The 17720-nt window shown below is 39.5% G+C and overlaps 1 protein-coding gene across 5 annotated transcripts in view; it reads right to left on the bottom strand.

The window, feature by feature from the left end:
* LPA1 (tetratricopeptide repeat (TPR)-containing protein) overlaps positions 1 to 17720 on the bottom strand; it is a 259238-nt gene that overhangs the window by 211411 nt on the left and 30107 nt on the right. For all 5 annotated transcript variants that reach the window (XR_016356121.1, XR_016356122.1, XM_089800232.1 and 2 more), the window contains exons 3-4: positions 8416 to 8551; positions 7681 to 7912 (exon numbers count right to left, since the gene is read on the bottom strand). Coding sequence is in view for 3 of the 5 variants with exons in the window: in XM_089800232.1 (XP_089656358.1) it covers positions 7681 to 7912; positions 8416 to 8551 (368 nt within the window). In the remaining 2 variants the exon portion in view is untranslated. The remainder of the gene's footprint in view (positions 1 to 7680; positions 7913 to 8415; positions 8552 to 17720) is intronic.

The raw sequence follows: 17720 nt of genomic DNA, 5'->3' as shown, positions 1-17720 counted from the left end.
GTTTGTCATTAGTGTATATATATATACCTACATATCATAATTACTCAAGCGAGCATGAATATATGGGAAATGACATTATTATACTAAGACATGAGATAGGCGTATTTTGCCACCATTATTTTTATATCTTTTGACTTGGACATGGTCATTTATTCAATTGCTTGATCAATCACATTGTCTTGCATTTGCCACCTTTTGACATCATGCTATTTATATTTGTTGGTATTTCTTTTGAAATTTTAAACTTGGCAAATGTTTCTTGGCACCTCAATCTAGATCTAACCAAACCATCTTGGTCGATAATTGCCTTTTATTTATGCTCCATGATCATTTCGTGGGAGGACATCTCTCTATATTTTCTCTTTGCACTTTACTCTAAGCATTACTGTTTTCTTTTCTATCATTCTTGCATTTTTTTTGCATGATTGGGCTCATTCAAAGGGACTAGCAATGATACAAATAAGAGCCGAAGGTCATAGGGCTAAGCCAGCGTTCCTCATCGGATTGTTTGAGATCTTGGTGCCGGCATTACCACAACTTTACCATATATACGACACTGTCGCACTGAATCAAGTTATGCTTTGAGTATTCCATGATATTTTTGATGTGTTTTTCCTTCTTCTTATGTCGATAGTTTATCAGTTGGGCCTTTATTTTTTAATTTGGTTGCAAGTGCAGAGTTGTATGTTGTTTACTGATATGTTATGTCAGTATATTACAACATTGCATGTTCAAATGACCTGAATTAAGGGATACCATACAAAGACAGCTGATATGTCTCTAAGATGGTGAGCTCTATTGATGCAATCAAAACATGATTATAAACATATTATCTTATGATGCCATAGGCCGAAATGGCATGATGCATGGCAAAGCAATAAGCTTTCAAGAAAATCAAAGATTGATAATTCCCCTAGTAATGAGGACAAGTCAAGCTAGAGGGGAAAAGAGTGGGAAATTTTGTAATGAAAGAAAGAATAAAATCAGTGTTAGCGCTTGAAAAATAAAATTAAAACAGCTCCTGGTAATCGTTTGCATTTTCTTTTTGTCAAGTTGAGCAATGGGTGATCGGGCATAAGATGCCCATCCAAAATCCTTGGCCAAGGTAGTTAATAGCATAAGCCACCATGATCACCAGAGGTCAGGGTGCTAGCAATTGTAAGATAGACTAGTTGGGATGTGACCACAGTCTAGATGATTGACTAGTCCACTCTCTAACACCAGGATGTTGAATGGCTAGATAAGGATGTCCCAAGCCAATTGTAGAGTGGGAATATCACTCAAGTTCATAGATACAGAATAACACAATTGATATACACATAAGTAAAACATAGAATGTACCAGTAATACCACAATACCAATAGGCAAGGAAATGATTTATTTATTAATACCAGAAAAACAACATGAGTACATTAACAATCATCCAAGTACTCATAGAAGGGTTGGTTGGTTGGAAACCAACCAATGCATTCCCTTACCTCCTAACTACCCATCCCGACTAGCTTAAACAAGTGCTAAACATAATAGTTACTTTATTCTGACTACATCTATCCCCCCCCAAAAAAAAAAAAAGTCATCTTCCAAACGACTACTGAACATGAAAACAACAAAAAAAGAATGTTGACTGCAAGAAGAGGGATGGGAGGACATCCCTGTGCTTAGATCTGCTTTCTCTATCTTGCAGGCTTCCTCCATGGTCACTCTTTCTGCTTCCCATTGACGAGAGGTGGCAGCCATAACCTGCCAATGCTTTCGCTGCTCTTTGCCATCTCACCCTTGCCCTTTGCCATCTCCTTTATCTCTCCCTTTACTTTCACTATCATCTACCTTATCTCTTCTTCTTTAACTACTTGTATGTGCCACCTATACCAACCATTCTTGTGATGTGATTACTTGTAATAGACTTCTTCCATGTATGGCAATGTGGTACGGACCAGGCATGTATCTAGAAAGCCACTAGACGACCTTGAGCTTCCTCCTATCTTGGAACTGAAAAGTATAGTTGGTTGTACTGTCTTCGACTCTTCATGTACATATGTTATATCTGCCTCCTATACTGATTTTGTCTGTTGTCTCTGTCATACGAATGTCACAGACTACTCATGTCGTACGACCTGTTGGTGAATTTTGCTGTACAAAATTATACCAAAAATGTTGCCATACAGAATTCTTTTGCCTTGAATGATGCAATACGAAAAGCTAACGTACAAAATTATCTACCCTAGAATGATGACATACGGGAAGTTGGCGTACGGGTGGTTGTACTTCCTTCGTATGGCTAATAATGTATGCCTTCCATTGCTTCGCTCTTGTGGTATGGACGTCTATACGAATGGTCCTTTCTCTGGTCGTATGGCTGACATCCATACGGATGTTCCCTTCTCGGCTCCTTTCTCTACTCATACATCTGGTACTTTCTCCACTGTTATGGAAAGTATGTTCTGCAATTCCTCCTTATATAGACCTCGTACACGTTGTTCTCCTTCAATACTTGTACTTTTTGTTTTGCATACTTTTTCTTTTTCTTTTTGTGAACTTATAAAATGGTTGCTTGCCAATTCATTTCTGTCCTTATATGCTTTTAACTTAGACCCGTTTATTAAGTCTCTGATAGGGTTGTTATCCCAAGTAGATAACTTTACTGCCCCATTCTCTTTATACTCCATGTACTCCTTCGAGTGCCTTCCTTTCGACTGAGTCTTGTATTTGTTACATATTACATTCTACGCAGAAAACTTCAAAGTCTCCCATTTGCTAGTGGAATAATCCATTAAGGGAATTTGTGTCGTGGTCTGAACATTCCCCTAGTCTGAGCACCCCATCCTCATTAGAATTCATCCCTTCATAGTTATCTCCTTCAAAGTCTGATGCCAAATCCTAACTTACTAACTGGTTCCTGAGATCTATGTTGTTCTTTCTTCCTTCAATCTCAATAGATAGCGTGTTCCGTTTCCAATTATGGGTAGCTTTGCCATGACCAACCATCCCCTACCTAATAAAGCATTGTACCCTTTCTTTTCTAAAGGGATAACCACAAAATCAATAAAGAATTGTTGTGTACCAACAATGACTTTTTGTCCCATCAGTGTTCCTATACTCTTGATTCCAAGTTGGTCCGCTCCTACTAGTTGAAAAGTCAGGGGCCAGAGTGTAGGTTTCCCTAATTCCTTCCATGTTTCTTTTGATAAGACATTTACACTAGAGCCTCCATCCACAATAGTATTTGAGAGTTTGCACCCTAGTATCTCCATCTCTACTACCACTGGTGTTCTTCCCATCCCTATGGTGAACAATGTATTGTCTTCTCTGTGTACTTCTCCTTCCTTCTCTTTCTTTGAGGTTGCCTCTTTCGGTTTTGCCCCCTGTATTAGTGCTACCTGCAATTGGGGTAATGTTTCTAATAAATCATCTAATTTTACTGGGATAGCAGTTTCCAGTACTTGCCTCACAATATTTGCTACACCCCTACTGAAAGTAGGTTTTTCCGACATTGTCTTTCCTCCCTCCCCCATGCTATCTTGAATGTCTTTTTTTGCTTCTTGAAATCTTTCTATCTCCGTACTAGCATCTGGGTAGGTTAATTGTCTATCTTGCATCTTGGTGACCACACGAATTTTGTCTTCAATGTCTACCATATTTACTCCCTTCTGTCTCAAGCAATTTGCATCTTCATGATTGCCTAGCCCACACCATTTACAGAGATCCCTCCATTTCGTCCTCCTCCACTTTGGCAATCACATGCAAAGTGTCCCCATTCATTGCATCTCCTACACTGAATCATTGGTCTCCCTTTGGAATCATACTGAAGTGGACGTCAGAGTGTGTTGTTATTGCTATTGTCATTGCTATTATTGTTACTTCCTCTCCTGTTGTTTATGTATCCTCCTAGTGAGGCTTCCGTATTTATATTCTTCTGAGGAATGGAGGGTGGTGTGGATTGTTCCCCTTGGGTTAGGAATACTTGAGCGCTCTGTGTTTTTAAATTGTAAGGACAATCTTTAATTGTGTGCCCTATTACCTGACAAATCTCACAAAATGCTTTCTTCGGGCAAAGACCCTTTTGTATGGCCTTCCTTTTCACAGTCAGTACACTAGAGTACTCTCCCTTCTTTCTTTTCTTCTTTACTCCCTGCCACTTCCTTCATCAACTGTCGCAGATCTTTTCTTAAGGCTTGAATAGTTTTGGATTCTTCTTCGCTCTCTTCCGAGCTTTCACTAGAGCTTCGATGCCTTCTCGCCTTGGAGGTTTTACTCTCAGTTTCTATGTCCATGGCACGAGTAGACACATCCCCAAAGGTTAATGGTGGAATTATCTTCAGTTTTTTCCAAAGGGACGGTGTTAGTCCTTCAATGAACCATCGTTTCTTCAGTCCATCCGCTAGCTTGTTGTCCACTTTCCCTATGAGCTCTTTCAATCATCTAGTATAGGCTTTAACAGATTCACTCTTCCCTTGTCTTGTGTTATAAATCTCTATTACAATTTCATATCTCTCAGCAATCTGAATTCCTCTTCAAAAGCTGTGCGGATATTATTCCAAGTGTTTTTCCTTGCTATGTCCAAGTCAGTATACCAATCAATGGCAATACCCCTTAGTGTGGCCGAAGAAGCTTTTAACCATTCCACCACGTCATTTTGTCCATTTGCTTGCCATATTGTTACACATATTTTACAGTGGCGAGCAGGGTCCTCCAAGCCGTCTCCTGTGAATCTTGGTAATGTTTGTTTGTCTATTGCCATTATGTGAACCCCTCCCAATGGAACACTACTTCCCGATGGAACACTTCCTCCCCCTGGAACACTTCCTCCTGATGGAACACTCCCTCCCGACTGCAAGTTCGTTCTCAAGGAGGAACTACTGAAAGTATCCCCTTCTTGACTTTTCTCCTGTCGGAAGTCTCTTCCTGTCAGTGTCTCTGGATTTTTGTATCCCAACTTCCTTGTTGGTGTCTTTGAGATGACCAAATTTGCTATATCTTCAATTGTATGCTTGATCAGCCCTTCTTGGATTCTCGTGGAATCCCCTTGTCCTCCCTTCAAGTTGCAAAATCTCTCTTGCTGTTGCTGGAGACATAGTACCCTCAAGGCGACTTCTTCCTCAGTTTCTTCTCCTTACACCCGCCTGGGATATATATTTGGAATCAGGGGCATGAATCAATTTTATTGTCTTTCTCTTTTACTCGTAACAAATTGCTTGCTAGTAGGCAAGGAATCTCTCCCAAAAGATTGTACACCGCTAGTGGCACTAGAAGTTCGTCCCAAACTGTACCTTAGGGACTGTTCTCTCGGGCTTCCCTTCGTATGTACTGATCGACCACAACTTCCCAAGCCAACACCAAATCACGTGTCAACTAATCTTCCCTAGTTATTTCCTCCTCTTCCCGTCACTATTTGTTACTTGGTACAAAGGCCCTTCCCATTACTTCATCCTTCCGACCTCCAAGTTTGGACTTAGGCAATGGCGCCAAAAATGTAGAGTGGGAATATCACTCAAGTTTACAAATACAGAATAACACAATTGATATACACATAAGTAAAACATAGAATGTACCAATAATACCACAATACCAGTAGGCAAGGAAATGATTTCTTTATTAATACCAGAAAAATGTGAGTACATTAACAATCATCCAAGTACTTATAGAAGGGTCGGTTGGTTTGCATTCCCTCACCTCCTAACTACCCAGCCCAACTAGCTTAAACAAGTGCTAAACATAATAGTTACATTATTCCGACTACACCAACTCCCAAGATAGGGAGGGCCTTTCTCGTTATAGATTGTGGATACTAAAGGTCTGCAGTTGGGAGGTTAAGCCCATGGCAATGCTTCTCATCTCTTCCAAATGCCAAGGCTTGTACAACTTAGTGTCATCAACTTCTCTTATTATAGTAATCTTCTTAAGTTTCATATGCATTTCCTTGTTTTAATATGCCGCTATCCTTAGATTATGTCGGAAATGAAATGGTAGTTAAAAATCTGAATGTCATGTGAATTGGTAGTTAGATGGTTGTAATTTCTATTTATTTGAAACTGGGATTGTAGTTAGTTTGTATTTCCTTTTCATATGAAGTAGCTGAGTGACTGATTTAACTGTATCTATATTCATTTGGTTAAAAATAAGATCTGATTCCTTTATTTTAAAGTATTAAATAGATTATGAAATTTTAGCATGTTACACAAATTACCAATCAACCATCCTGAAGACTCCAACAGCCATAGAAAAAGGTCTTCCAAATTTATCAACCACCCAACACGAATAATATTGTTTTATCAGCCTCGTCGAATGGTTTGTTTCTAAAAACTAATACAGTCGACTTCCTTTGTATTTTACTGCCCAAAACAGTCCACAGAAGCAAGTTATAGTCACGGAGCCTTCCCAAAGTCAAAACCATTTCAACCTTCAAAATACCAGAATTTCCATCCACAAACTTCAATAGAAACATGTGTGCTATAGAATACTCATTTCTCACCTCATCAATTGCTTTCAACTTCTGCAGCCATTCAAGCCACTTTGTTAGCCAGACTCACGTACAGCACTTCATCAGCCAACATGTACACTTTACCAGTCACTTTATCGGCAAAAATGCATCCTACAGCACTTCATCAAACAACTGCATATACTTCAACAGATTTGTCCACCTTCAACTTACTTTATCAGCAACTTAAAGCACTCATTATCCACAAATACGTAACAATGTTTTAGTGCCCAAATTGTCATATAGCACATATGATAAGTTGATAACTCCTTGAGCACTGCTGTGATGTTCCAGACCATCACCAAGAATTCCTGTAAGACGTCCTTAACCACAAACTTACCTGTTAATTATACTGCTGAAACCATTTTGTGAAACTGACCTTATTAATGCTCCAAGCATCTGCACAATTTAAGAACCAAACTGGTCAAAACTCTCAACTTATTCCAGATCATTAAACCACTTGCTGCTGGGATAACTGAAGTGGACTCTACAGCCTTTTCAAACCCAAAGAACATAACTATTAGTAACATCTTAGATATGATGGAGGAACAGAAAAAAATTATCTCTAAAGTTAATTTATGAGGGATGGGGAATGACACCTATCTGCATCTGAGTAGTTTGTAGTGGCAGGAGGGCGTAGTCCTAAAGTGATAACGATATCTGCATCCTTTATGATGACTCCAAATGTTACTTATCTTATTGTATCAGAGATGTAAATTCATAAAACTATCAGAGCTAATGCCCTTTGGTTTATTATTCTTAATATGTGCAATACCGATAGTCTGCTCACGTCAGATGCTTTGGTCAATTGGGCCAAACTAATAGTAAGTTTGGATTCTGGACATTAAAATCCTCTCATATGAAAACTTATCAGCAGGGATAGTATCTATCCATTCCTAAGTCTGTAGCACTAATCAGATAATCTATCCATTCCTAAATCAGTAGCACTCATCAGATAACTATCTTTAGCAATGCACAATGGGCAGTTAAAGTGGCACAGTGCGGCACTTAAACACAGAGAAATGTCACTCTTAAATTATCATGTAAGCCTGGAATATTAATCAGTAAGGGAAAATCACTATAAAAATGTATCTTCTGATTAGATAAGGCACTTCTTGAGAGCAATTAGCTGTCAAGAAGGCTTAGCATAAGTCCTGAGTATCTTAACTGTTTGTTTACTTCCTAAACCATCAGAAAACATTTACCTCCAATATTAATGGCAGTGTTCCCGAGAGTTTCCCAAAACTCTGGAGCACCATCACCCCCCTGAATAACTCGTGATAGCCTGGGTATAGTGAAAAAAGTTGAAATTCCTGCAGCCACACACAGGGCTGCATAGAAAAATTTTCGGACAGCTCGAAATGGAGCTTGCACTTCACTAATTAGTTTCAAGTCCCTTCTGAAGCTGCCTCCTATATCATCACCACCCAATCTAGCCTGCACAATCAGAAAAGCAACTGGATATACTATTATAAAAAATAAATGTTTTGCCAAAGCTATTAACATATGTAGAGCTGCACGGTCAAACTCAAAAAAAAAACTACCAAACAATTCAAATAGCCATATTTTGTTCAACCGTATTTAATCATCTATTAGAAATTTAGATTTATCAACCACCTGAACTATCCTAAAATGGTAGCAATTTACTTTCCAAGTATACAACAAGTGCTACAATGAATAGCTCAGTTTCATCCTTATTATGTAAATTTGAAATATGAGGCACACAAAACTAACTTAAAATAAAATAACATAATAAAATGTATCTTCCGATTAGAAACATGCTGATAGCCAATATTTAACATCAGAATCAACCATTTGTATTTCTGCAGTCAAAAAACAATCATAGAAACCAAAGATTTCGAAGATTAAAACTTCCAAACCAAATATGTCTCAGATTGAAATACACCCAATGTCAAAGGACAATTGTACAGTAATCTGACCTCATTTTGAAGTTCCCTAAATTCAGGCATAGCTCGAAATGCAGCCATGTCTGGATCATTGAGAATTACGCTAAAATTGAGGTTATAATCCCGTAAAGCCTTCCGTAAAGCTTCTGCTGTTTTTTTCCCTTCTTCTCTGTTTTGAAAACAAATTTATTATAATACAATATATGTACATTTTAATTATTTAAATTATTTTGCTAAATACCTACAGAAACACACTACGAATATTTTCATGAAACTTGCAATAATTGAATAAGAAAAAATTTCCAAAATCAACCAAGTTACAATAGAATACATTAGCCTTACTTGTAAAATGATAATCAGCCAATTATAGAAAACATGATTAGGGCAAATAAAATTGCAGAAAAATGCTAAAATTAACCGTGCAGAGTGTTAGCATTTTTATTCACATCTTTCAATATAACATAAAATGGAATAGATGAGTGGTAGAACCAGAACTGTGGTAAAACCACACTTCAAATTAGAAGGAGAAGCTCTTTGAGAGTAGAAACTATGTAATGACCCTCTCTATAAAGGCCACTGAAACCCTCAAACTGAACTTAGGAATTTTGTCAAACACTTGGCATGTAATGAATAATAACAGTAACAATATTCAGAATATGGCAATTTCAGATTTGATACTTTCAAAATATAATCGCAGAATTACAATATATATAAAGCCTTTGAACGATATTTCAATTACAATGCAATAAATTCTGAAATTGTTTTATTACCAATTCTGGACTGATTATTACAATGACTGTATGACAGCAAATTTACCCAAAAATTGACATATATTTCAGAATGCAAGAACCTGGTTTGAAGAACTATGGAAGAACACCACGTTTTGCTGCAGATCGTTGATGAAGACCTCCAACTGCACCCCCAAACTGTCCTTAATTTGCTACTGCTGCCCAAACTAGCAGGGCCGTACCAGGCCGTACCTGTACGGCTGCTGAAATAAAATAATATTAGGGTTTTGGGACCCCCAATTGCAAGGAAAATGGGCGCCTAGGGTTAGGTAGTAACCCTGTAAAACCATAAAAAAATAACTCCAAGGGGTTGAGGAGATATGAGCAATTATGTGGTTCCGAACCCTGCTTTGCCAATTCTGAAAATGCACTTATTCTGTCTTCAAACTCTTGTCAAATGCTTCTCCAATGATAGGGCAAATCTGAAATCCTTATTCCAACCAAAAACAAACCCTAACAACGAATTCTCAATAAGCTCCAATGAGATGGCTGAATACCAACTCCAATTATGCAACAATTCAGGTGATATTTCACACCCTCAAAGTCGCCAATCCAAGGGAGTGATTCGTTCCCAAAGATCGAATAATTTGCAGATCCAAAGTCCACAAATGTCTTCACAATGAAGAAGTAGAAGAGTTCTCCAATCCAAGCATGTCCAAATGAGAGGCCCAGCCCTCTATTTATTCACTTTTCTAAGAAGTTGCTAGAACTTCTAGAAACATCCTTTATAATTTCTCATTATAATGCACTTTTTTTATAATAAAGTAATTTTATAAAATAAAAAGTGCAACTCAAATTAAAATTATAACATGTGGGCCCCAATATCACATAATGATAAAATATAACCTCTTAACACTTCTTCAAGAGCAAGATATGACTATCTGATCCGCAGAATTGACTCTCTTTCCACACCATTTGCCTACGAGAGTCTGGAATAGGCAAATCCATGATCAATGCCATGTCGAACTAAAGAGGGGACATTACAGTCCGCCCCTCCTGAAATTGCTTGGCCTCAAGCAATCTCAACGCCGGGTGCTGCAAAATAGCCTCCCCCTCCCAAGTAGCATCCTCAACAGGTAAATCTTTCCACTTAACCAAGTATTCTCTGATCACCCTTCTACGAAGCTGCTTTTCTCTGCTCTCCAGGATGGATTCTGGTACTAAAATCAATTTTCCCTCATCGTCTAAAGGAGGTAATACTGCAGAAGGCACCACATTCTGACCCAACGCCTTCTTGAGGCGTGACACATGAAACACATTGTGCACTCTGCTGTCTGCGGGAAGCTCCAACTCATAAGCCACTTCACCAACTCGCCTGATAATCCTGAATGGTCCATAATAGCGTGGCTTAAGTTTCTCTGCCCCACTCTTCTTAAGAGTAGATTGCCTGTATGGTTGCAACATGAGGTAAACCATATCATCTACCTCAAAACTACGCTCAGTTCTCTTCTGGTCTGCATACTGCTTCTGCTGGTTCTGAGCTCTTGCAATATTGTCTTTGAGGGTAGCAACTATATCCTTACTCTCCTGTAATAATTCACCTGCACTGGGTACCCGGCTGTCGCTCAACAACAAATCCAAGAAACTAGGTGCTTCATAACCGTAAAGTGCCATGAAGGGTGTCATCTGTATAGTCATATGATATGTAGTATTGTAACAATACTCGCAGAGATATATCCATCTGACCCAAGCTCGCTGTTGAGCTGCCACATAATTCCTTAAATACCCTTCCACCCATTTGTTCACAATTTCTGTCTGACCATCGGTTTGTGGGTGATAGCTAGTGCTGGGTGTAAGCTCCGTGCCACATAACTGGAATACCTCCTGCCAAAAGTGACTCATGAAACGGCTATCCCTATCACTCACAATGTTCTGAGGCAAGCCGTGCAATCTGAAAACCTCCCGAAAGAAAACCTCTGCCACCTGAGCTGCTGAATGTGTAGTGGTGATAGGAAAGAAATGAGCATATTTCGTTAATCTATCTACCACCACATAAATACAATCTCGTCCTTGTACCTTGGGCAAACCTGTGATAAAGTCCATGGAGATGCATTCCCACTTCCTGTCGAGAATCGGAAGTGGCTGTAGGAGCCCTGCCGGATAGCTGTGTTCTTGTCTGTTTTGCTGGCAAACAAGACACTCTCGAACATACTGCAAAACATCAGCTTTCAGCCCCTTCCAAGTGAACCGCTCTCGAACTGACTTGTAAGTCTTGAAGTACCCGGGATGGCCTGCTGTAGGTGAATCGTGAAGTGCTCTCATAATCAGTTGCTTAACCTTTGATCCTGGGACCAGGTAAATCCTGTTCTTGTAAATGATCAAATCATCCACAAGTGTGTATCTGGTATCAATCACTGTTCCCTCTACTATATCGGAGGCCCATGTATCCCTGGCATACTCTGCTATAATCAAGTGTCGCCAATCCTCTGATATCTGAACCATAAGAGTGAGGTGTGGCCTTCGAGATAGAGCATCTGCAACAACATTTTGAGTTCCCTTGACATATGAGATGTCAAAATCATATGCCTGCAACTTACTTACCCACTTTTGTTGGCGATCATTCAGGTCCTGCTGTCCCAAGAAATGCCTCAGACTGTTATGATCAGTTTTAATACAAAACTTGCTACCCACAAGATATTGTCTGAATTTGGCCAAAGCATGCATGATGGCCAACATCTCCTTATCATATATACTGAATGAACGCTCAGGGCCTCTGAGCTTCCTGCTCTCATAAGCTATGGGGTGCTTATTCTGCATAAGTACAGCACCTACTCCCTCTCCAGATGCATCACATTGAAGCTCAAATGGCTTTGTGAAATCAGGTAATGCTAGAACTGGGCACGTAGTCATTATCTCCTTAAATCTCATAAAACAGTCCTGTGCCTTCTGAGTCCACACAAATTCCCCTTTTTTCAGTAAATCTGTCATGGGAGCTGCATGTCGTGAGTAGCCACTGACAAACCTGCGATAAAAACCACATAAACCAAGGAACCCCCTCAACTGTGTAAGGTTCTCTGGTGGAGGCCAATCAACAATAGCGCGAATCTTTTCAGGATCCATCCGCACTCCCTCTGCACTAATGATGTGTCCTAAATATAACAGCTCGGTCATCCCTAAGTCACATTTGGACTCCTTTGCATACAAGGACTCCTTCTGTAGAATGCTCAACACCGTCTCCAAATGCTCTAGATGCTCCTGCCATGATCGGCTATAGATCAAAATGTCATCAAAAAACACCAGCACGAATTTCCTCAACTGATGGTGGAAAACTCTGTTCATAGTGGACTGGAAAGTGGCAGGTGCATTGGTCAGACCGAAAGGCATGACTACAAACTCAAAGTGCCCACAATGACATCTGAAAGCAGTTTTCTCAATATCCTGTTCACGGACTCTGATCTGGTGATATCCTGATCTCAAATCAATTTTCGTGAAATAACAGGCCCCATGCAATTCATCTATCAACTCATCAATGCGAGGAATAGGATACCTGTTCTTAATGGTTCTCTTATTTAATGCCCTGTAATCAATACACATCCGAAGCGTTCCATCCTTCTTTTTTACCAAAACAACAGAAGATGCAAAAGGTGACTTACTAGGTCGGATGTGCCCCATAGCTAGCAACTCCTCAATGGTCCTTTCGATCTCATCCTTGAGTCGCTTTGGATGTCGATATGGTGTGATCATGATAGGTTTAGCACCTTCCTCCAGTTCAATAATATGCTCAATACCTCTGTCCGGTGGCCTGCCTGGTGGAATCTCACTGAATACCTTTTCGTACTTAATCCTCAACTTCTGAATATCAGGATGATATTCCGCCTTATGTTGCTCGTCCTGTGTAGGTATCAAAGTACAAACTGCTGCCCACTCTATATCATTATGCCTAGTTAATCTCTCCAGCCGCCTAAATGAGATAGTCCTGATGTCTCCATTACGGATAGCCTTTAGCACATGAATCCTACCATTCATTTCGAATTGTATCTCCATATCCTCTAATCTCAGGGTAACCACCTTCAATGAATGTAGCCACTGCATCCCAAGTACTATGTCCATGTCACCCATGTTGACCACATGATAATCCGCCTTAAACTCATAGTTGTTCAAGCGCAAAGGTAAGTCTCGTACCATCCTGTCACAACGAAGAGTGTATCCATCAGCTACCTTGACTCTTAGTCCTTCGAACTCCTCAGTAATGAGTCCACGCTTCTCTACAAATCGTGCATCAATGAAATTATGCGTGGCACCTGTGTCCAACAATGTAATAACCTTCTGTCCAGCCAAGACTCCCCGAAGTCTGAAAGATCCCTCTCTCTGGATACTAGACAGTCGTGCTTCCTGTAAATGTAGCTCTGTTTCCTGCCTTTGCCCTGCACTGTCTATCTCCTGCTCTCCCTCTGCTTCATCAGGATCCTCATCATGATGTTCTGAACCATCTGAATCTGAGCCTTCGTAATAAGCCCACATTGCCCGATTGGCCTTCCCTTTTGGCCTCATAGGACAGTCATGGCCGTACTCATACGGGCCTTTGCAATAGAAGCATAGCTTCTTCCTACGCAAGTCATTAAGTGTCTCCTTGTCCAGCCTCTTACTTTCTTCCTTAGGTAGCTGTGCCTCTCTATGAAAGGGTTTCCTGTCCTTATCTTTTCCTGAAGGGAAACTCTTTGCCTGAAATTTATTTTTAGAAGCTGAAGAGGAATCCATGTCACGAGCTTTCTTAATGGCTTCCTGCAAAGTGGGAGGGTTGAGAGCTTTAATCCACCCTCTCAACGGATCAACTAACCCATCCATAAATAAAACCAATAGCCTTCGTTCAGATACATCTGTTACTAACACTGCAAGTTTCTGAAACTCTGAAATGTATGTTTCCAATGAGCCCCACTGTTTAAGCTGGGCTAATTCCTTGAAATGGAGTTCTGGATCTTTCTTATCAAAACGTTCAATCAGTCTCTCCATAAACTCCACATATGAGGTAATGTGTGCATGACCCATAGTGATCATACCATGATGCCACCATTCGTGTGCTAACCCATCCAGGTGAATTGCTGCATACTTAATAGCTTCTTCCTCAGACATAGGATTCAATTGAAAGTATGTGTCAAGCTTTTGAACCCAAGCTCTTGCTGTAGAATTCCCCGAGCCATCATAATATGGTAACTGTAGTTTTCCTACTTTCTTTCGTAGCTCATAGTTCTGAGTCCTGTCTTGTCCACGGGGCATATGCTTCATCCGCACATCCATATACTCTCTAAAGGTGATTGCAGCTGTAAAATCTGGTCCTCCTGCTTCCCAATCTCTCCTCAGCTGATCCTGTATGTTAGTGATCTGGGGTTCTGGTACCGGCTGCTCTGGAGCTCTAGGAAGGAACGTAGGAATCATAGGCCTCGAACTTACTGTCCGAGCTTGCTGGGGGGCATGACCGAAATTGTTCCCAATTTGTTCGCCTCCATTATGTCTCTCATCCTGATTATTCCCATTCTGATTGTGACCATTCTGATTATTTCCTCCACCTATGTTAGCGTTCAACCCCATTTGTCGAGCCATCATCTGCATCATAAGCTCCATTCTCTGATTCTGTTCTTGTGCTCTTTGTTTGGCTAATCGCTGTCCCTGTGCCAGGGTGTCTAATACCTGTAAAAATCTTTCCTCTTGCGGATCTGGACCGGCATTCCCGCCTCTATCCATATTGTAGTCGTAGTCTTGATCAAATAATACCTCCCCTGTGTCTATATGACTGGATTCTATGTCCACCTGGATAGATGAGCTAGACTGTTCGCTCTGCAGGTCAGAAATCCTATCTTGTCTTGCTTTGGTTTTGCGAAAATTATAAGGCCTTTGTCGCATGCTCTGATTTTAGTGTTTTGACATTTCGTCAAACACTTTCCCTCCTATCCAGCTGTTCCAAATTCCCTATAAGACCTCCACAGGATGGCAGGACTTATAGCTCTGATACCACTGTAATGACCCTCTCTATAAAGGCCACTGAAACCCTCAAACTGAACTTAGGAATTTTGTCAAACACTTGGCATGTAATGAATAATAACAATAACAATATTCAGAATATGGCAATTTCAGATTTGATACTTTCAGAATATAATCGCAGAATTACAATATATATAAAGCCTTTGAACGATATTTCAATTACAATGCAATAAATTCTGAAATTGTTTTATTACCAATTCTGGACTGATTATTACAATGACTGTATGACAGCAAATTTACCCAAAAATTGACATATATTTCAGAATGCAAGAACCTGGTTTGAAGAACTATGGAAGAACACCACGTTTTGCTGCAAATCGTTGATGAAGACCTCCAACTGCACCCCCAAACTGTCCTTAATTTGCTGCTGCTGCCCAAACTAGCAGGGCCGTACCAGGCCGTACCTGTACGGCTGCTGAAATAAAATAATATTAGGGTTTTGGGACCCCCAATTGCAAGGAAAATGGGCGCCTAGGGTTAAGTAGTAACCCTGTAAAACCATAAAAAAATAACTCCAAGGGGTTGAGGAGATATGAGCAATTATGTGGTTCCGAACCCTGCTTTGCCAATTCTGAAAATGCACTTATTCTGTCTTCAAACTCTTGTCAAATGCTTCTCCAATGATAGGGCAAATCTGAAATCCTTATTCCAACCAAAAACAAACCCTAACAACGAATTCTCAATAAGCTCCAATGAGATGGCTGAATACCAACTCCAATTATGCAACAATTCAGGTGATATTTCACACCCTCAAAGTCGCCAATCCAAGGGAGTGATTCGTTCCCAAAGATCGAATAATTTGCAGATCCAAAGTCCACAAATGTCTTCACAATGAAGAAGTAGAAGAGTTCTCCAATCCAAGCATGTCCAAATGAGAGGCCCAGCCCTCTATTTATTCACTTTTCTAAGAAGTTGCTAGAACTTCTAGAAACATCCTTTATAATTTCTCATTATAATGCACTTTTTTTATAATAAAGTAATTTTATAAAATAAAAAGTGCAGCTCAAATTAAAATTATAACATGTGGGCCCCAATATCACATAATGATAAAATATAACCTCTTAACACTTCTTCAAGAGCAAGATATGACTATCTGATCCGCAGAATTGACTCTCTTTCCACACCATTTGCCTACGAGAGTCCGGAATAGGCAAATCCATGATCAATGCCATGTCGAACTAAAGAGGGGACATTACAAACTAACCTAATTTGACTAATATATACTTTCTATTCATTATCTTTCCAATTTTTTCTAAGGTGGCTCGTGATCCTGCTCAATAAAACTGTGTATCATTTTGGATTCTCCTAGGGCAAAGACTAGCACGCACTTCAACACAAAGAAAAAGATTTTTATGCATTTTGACTAAGAGAAAACCCTCCAATGTTATGTCCTCTTTTAAAGATTGAAGGATCTATTTTTATTTCCATAGGTTACAAGATAAAATGAGAGAAATAATCTCATAACAGCATTACGATTCGGGCCCAATCATCTTTATGAAAAAGATAATTTAAACGTTATTATTCACAGTCATCTAAATGAAACACCATAAGGCTTGTACATTATTTTATTTCAAAGTGCCTTTTAAATCACAAAGATAAAAAGTGACATCAATAGATGGCCAAGAAAGAGGACTCCTATATAAGAGAGGCAAGCACCCAAAATAAAGCATCCTGTCGTCACTATTTTGGATTCAATTTTCAAAACTCAGCATTTGTTCAAGGATGAAACCCTTAGTGTCTGAAGGGATTCTTAGTTACAAAGCAATTAAAAGAATTCACATTGGTTACTCATTCATTGTTCAAGCGTTATTGCTAGTAAGTTTTTCTATTGCCATTAGTTATTTGGACAAACACTCAGATATGAAAGTGTTTTATTGAATAATATTAAATAATTAATAAGTTTATTCACTTGTAACCTAACTTTAGCCTTTGGCAATAAAATAGGCTAATGGTTGCCTCCTATTACTCCTCGAAAGGATACATAACAGTCCTCTCTTCCCAAAATGGCTTGCCCCAAGCAATTGTGGATTAAGATGTTGTAATGTTCCCATTTTTTGCAAGCTCCTGAAGTTGATTGAGTCAGCTCATGTAATGTCCCCTTCTTCGTGCTAGCTTTAATGGCGCACAGTTGGTCTATCTTTCCATCCGTATAGGCTAACAGCATTTGTTTTAGGATGCCAGCTAGTCACAGGAGTTTAGGTTTCAGTAGAGGAGATTTTAAGTAAGAGATTCTAAGGTTAAAGTCACATTGTTTTATTAAGTTGGTTTATAAAGTGCTTTATTATTTAAAGTCACTTTATGACAAAAGGACTTGAGTGACTAAAAGACAAAATCGGCTTTAATCCCACATTGCTAAGTTATTCGCAACTCCCCTCACTTCGAGGTTATAAAAAAATGCAATTGCTTTGGGATTTGTCAAGATGGAAAAAAAAAACTATATAATATTGATGAAAACGGTTGCTTAGTTGTGGCTGGTTGCCTAAGGATGAAACCCCCAAGGCATTGGAGTAGTGGGATGTAGCCCCCAGCTGCTCTTGGAATTGGTCTTGCAAATTGAGTTAATATTGGATAGGC

Source organism: Cupressus sempervirens, chromosome 9, assembly GCF_028749045.1.
Source record: "Cupressus sempervirens isolate cs-2001-9-10 chromosome 9, ASM2874904v1, whole genome shotgun sequence".
NCBI lineage: Eukaryota > Viridiplantae > Streptophyta > Pinopsida > Cupressales > Cupressaceae > Cupressus > Cupressus sempervirens.
Note: the sequence above shows the minus strand (reverse complement) of the source record. Positions and strands in the feature narration are given on the sequence as shown.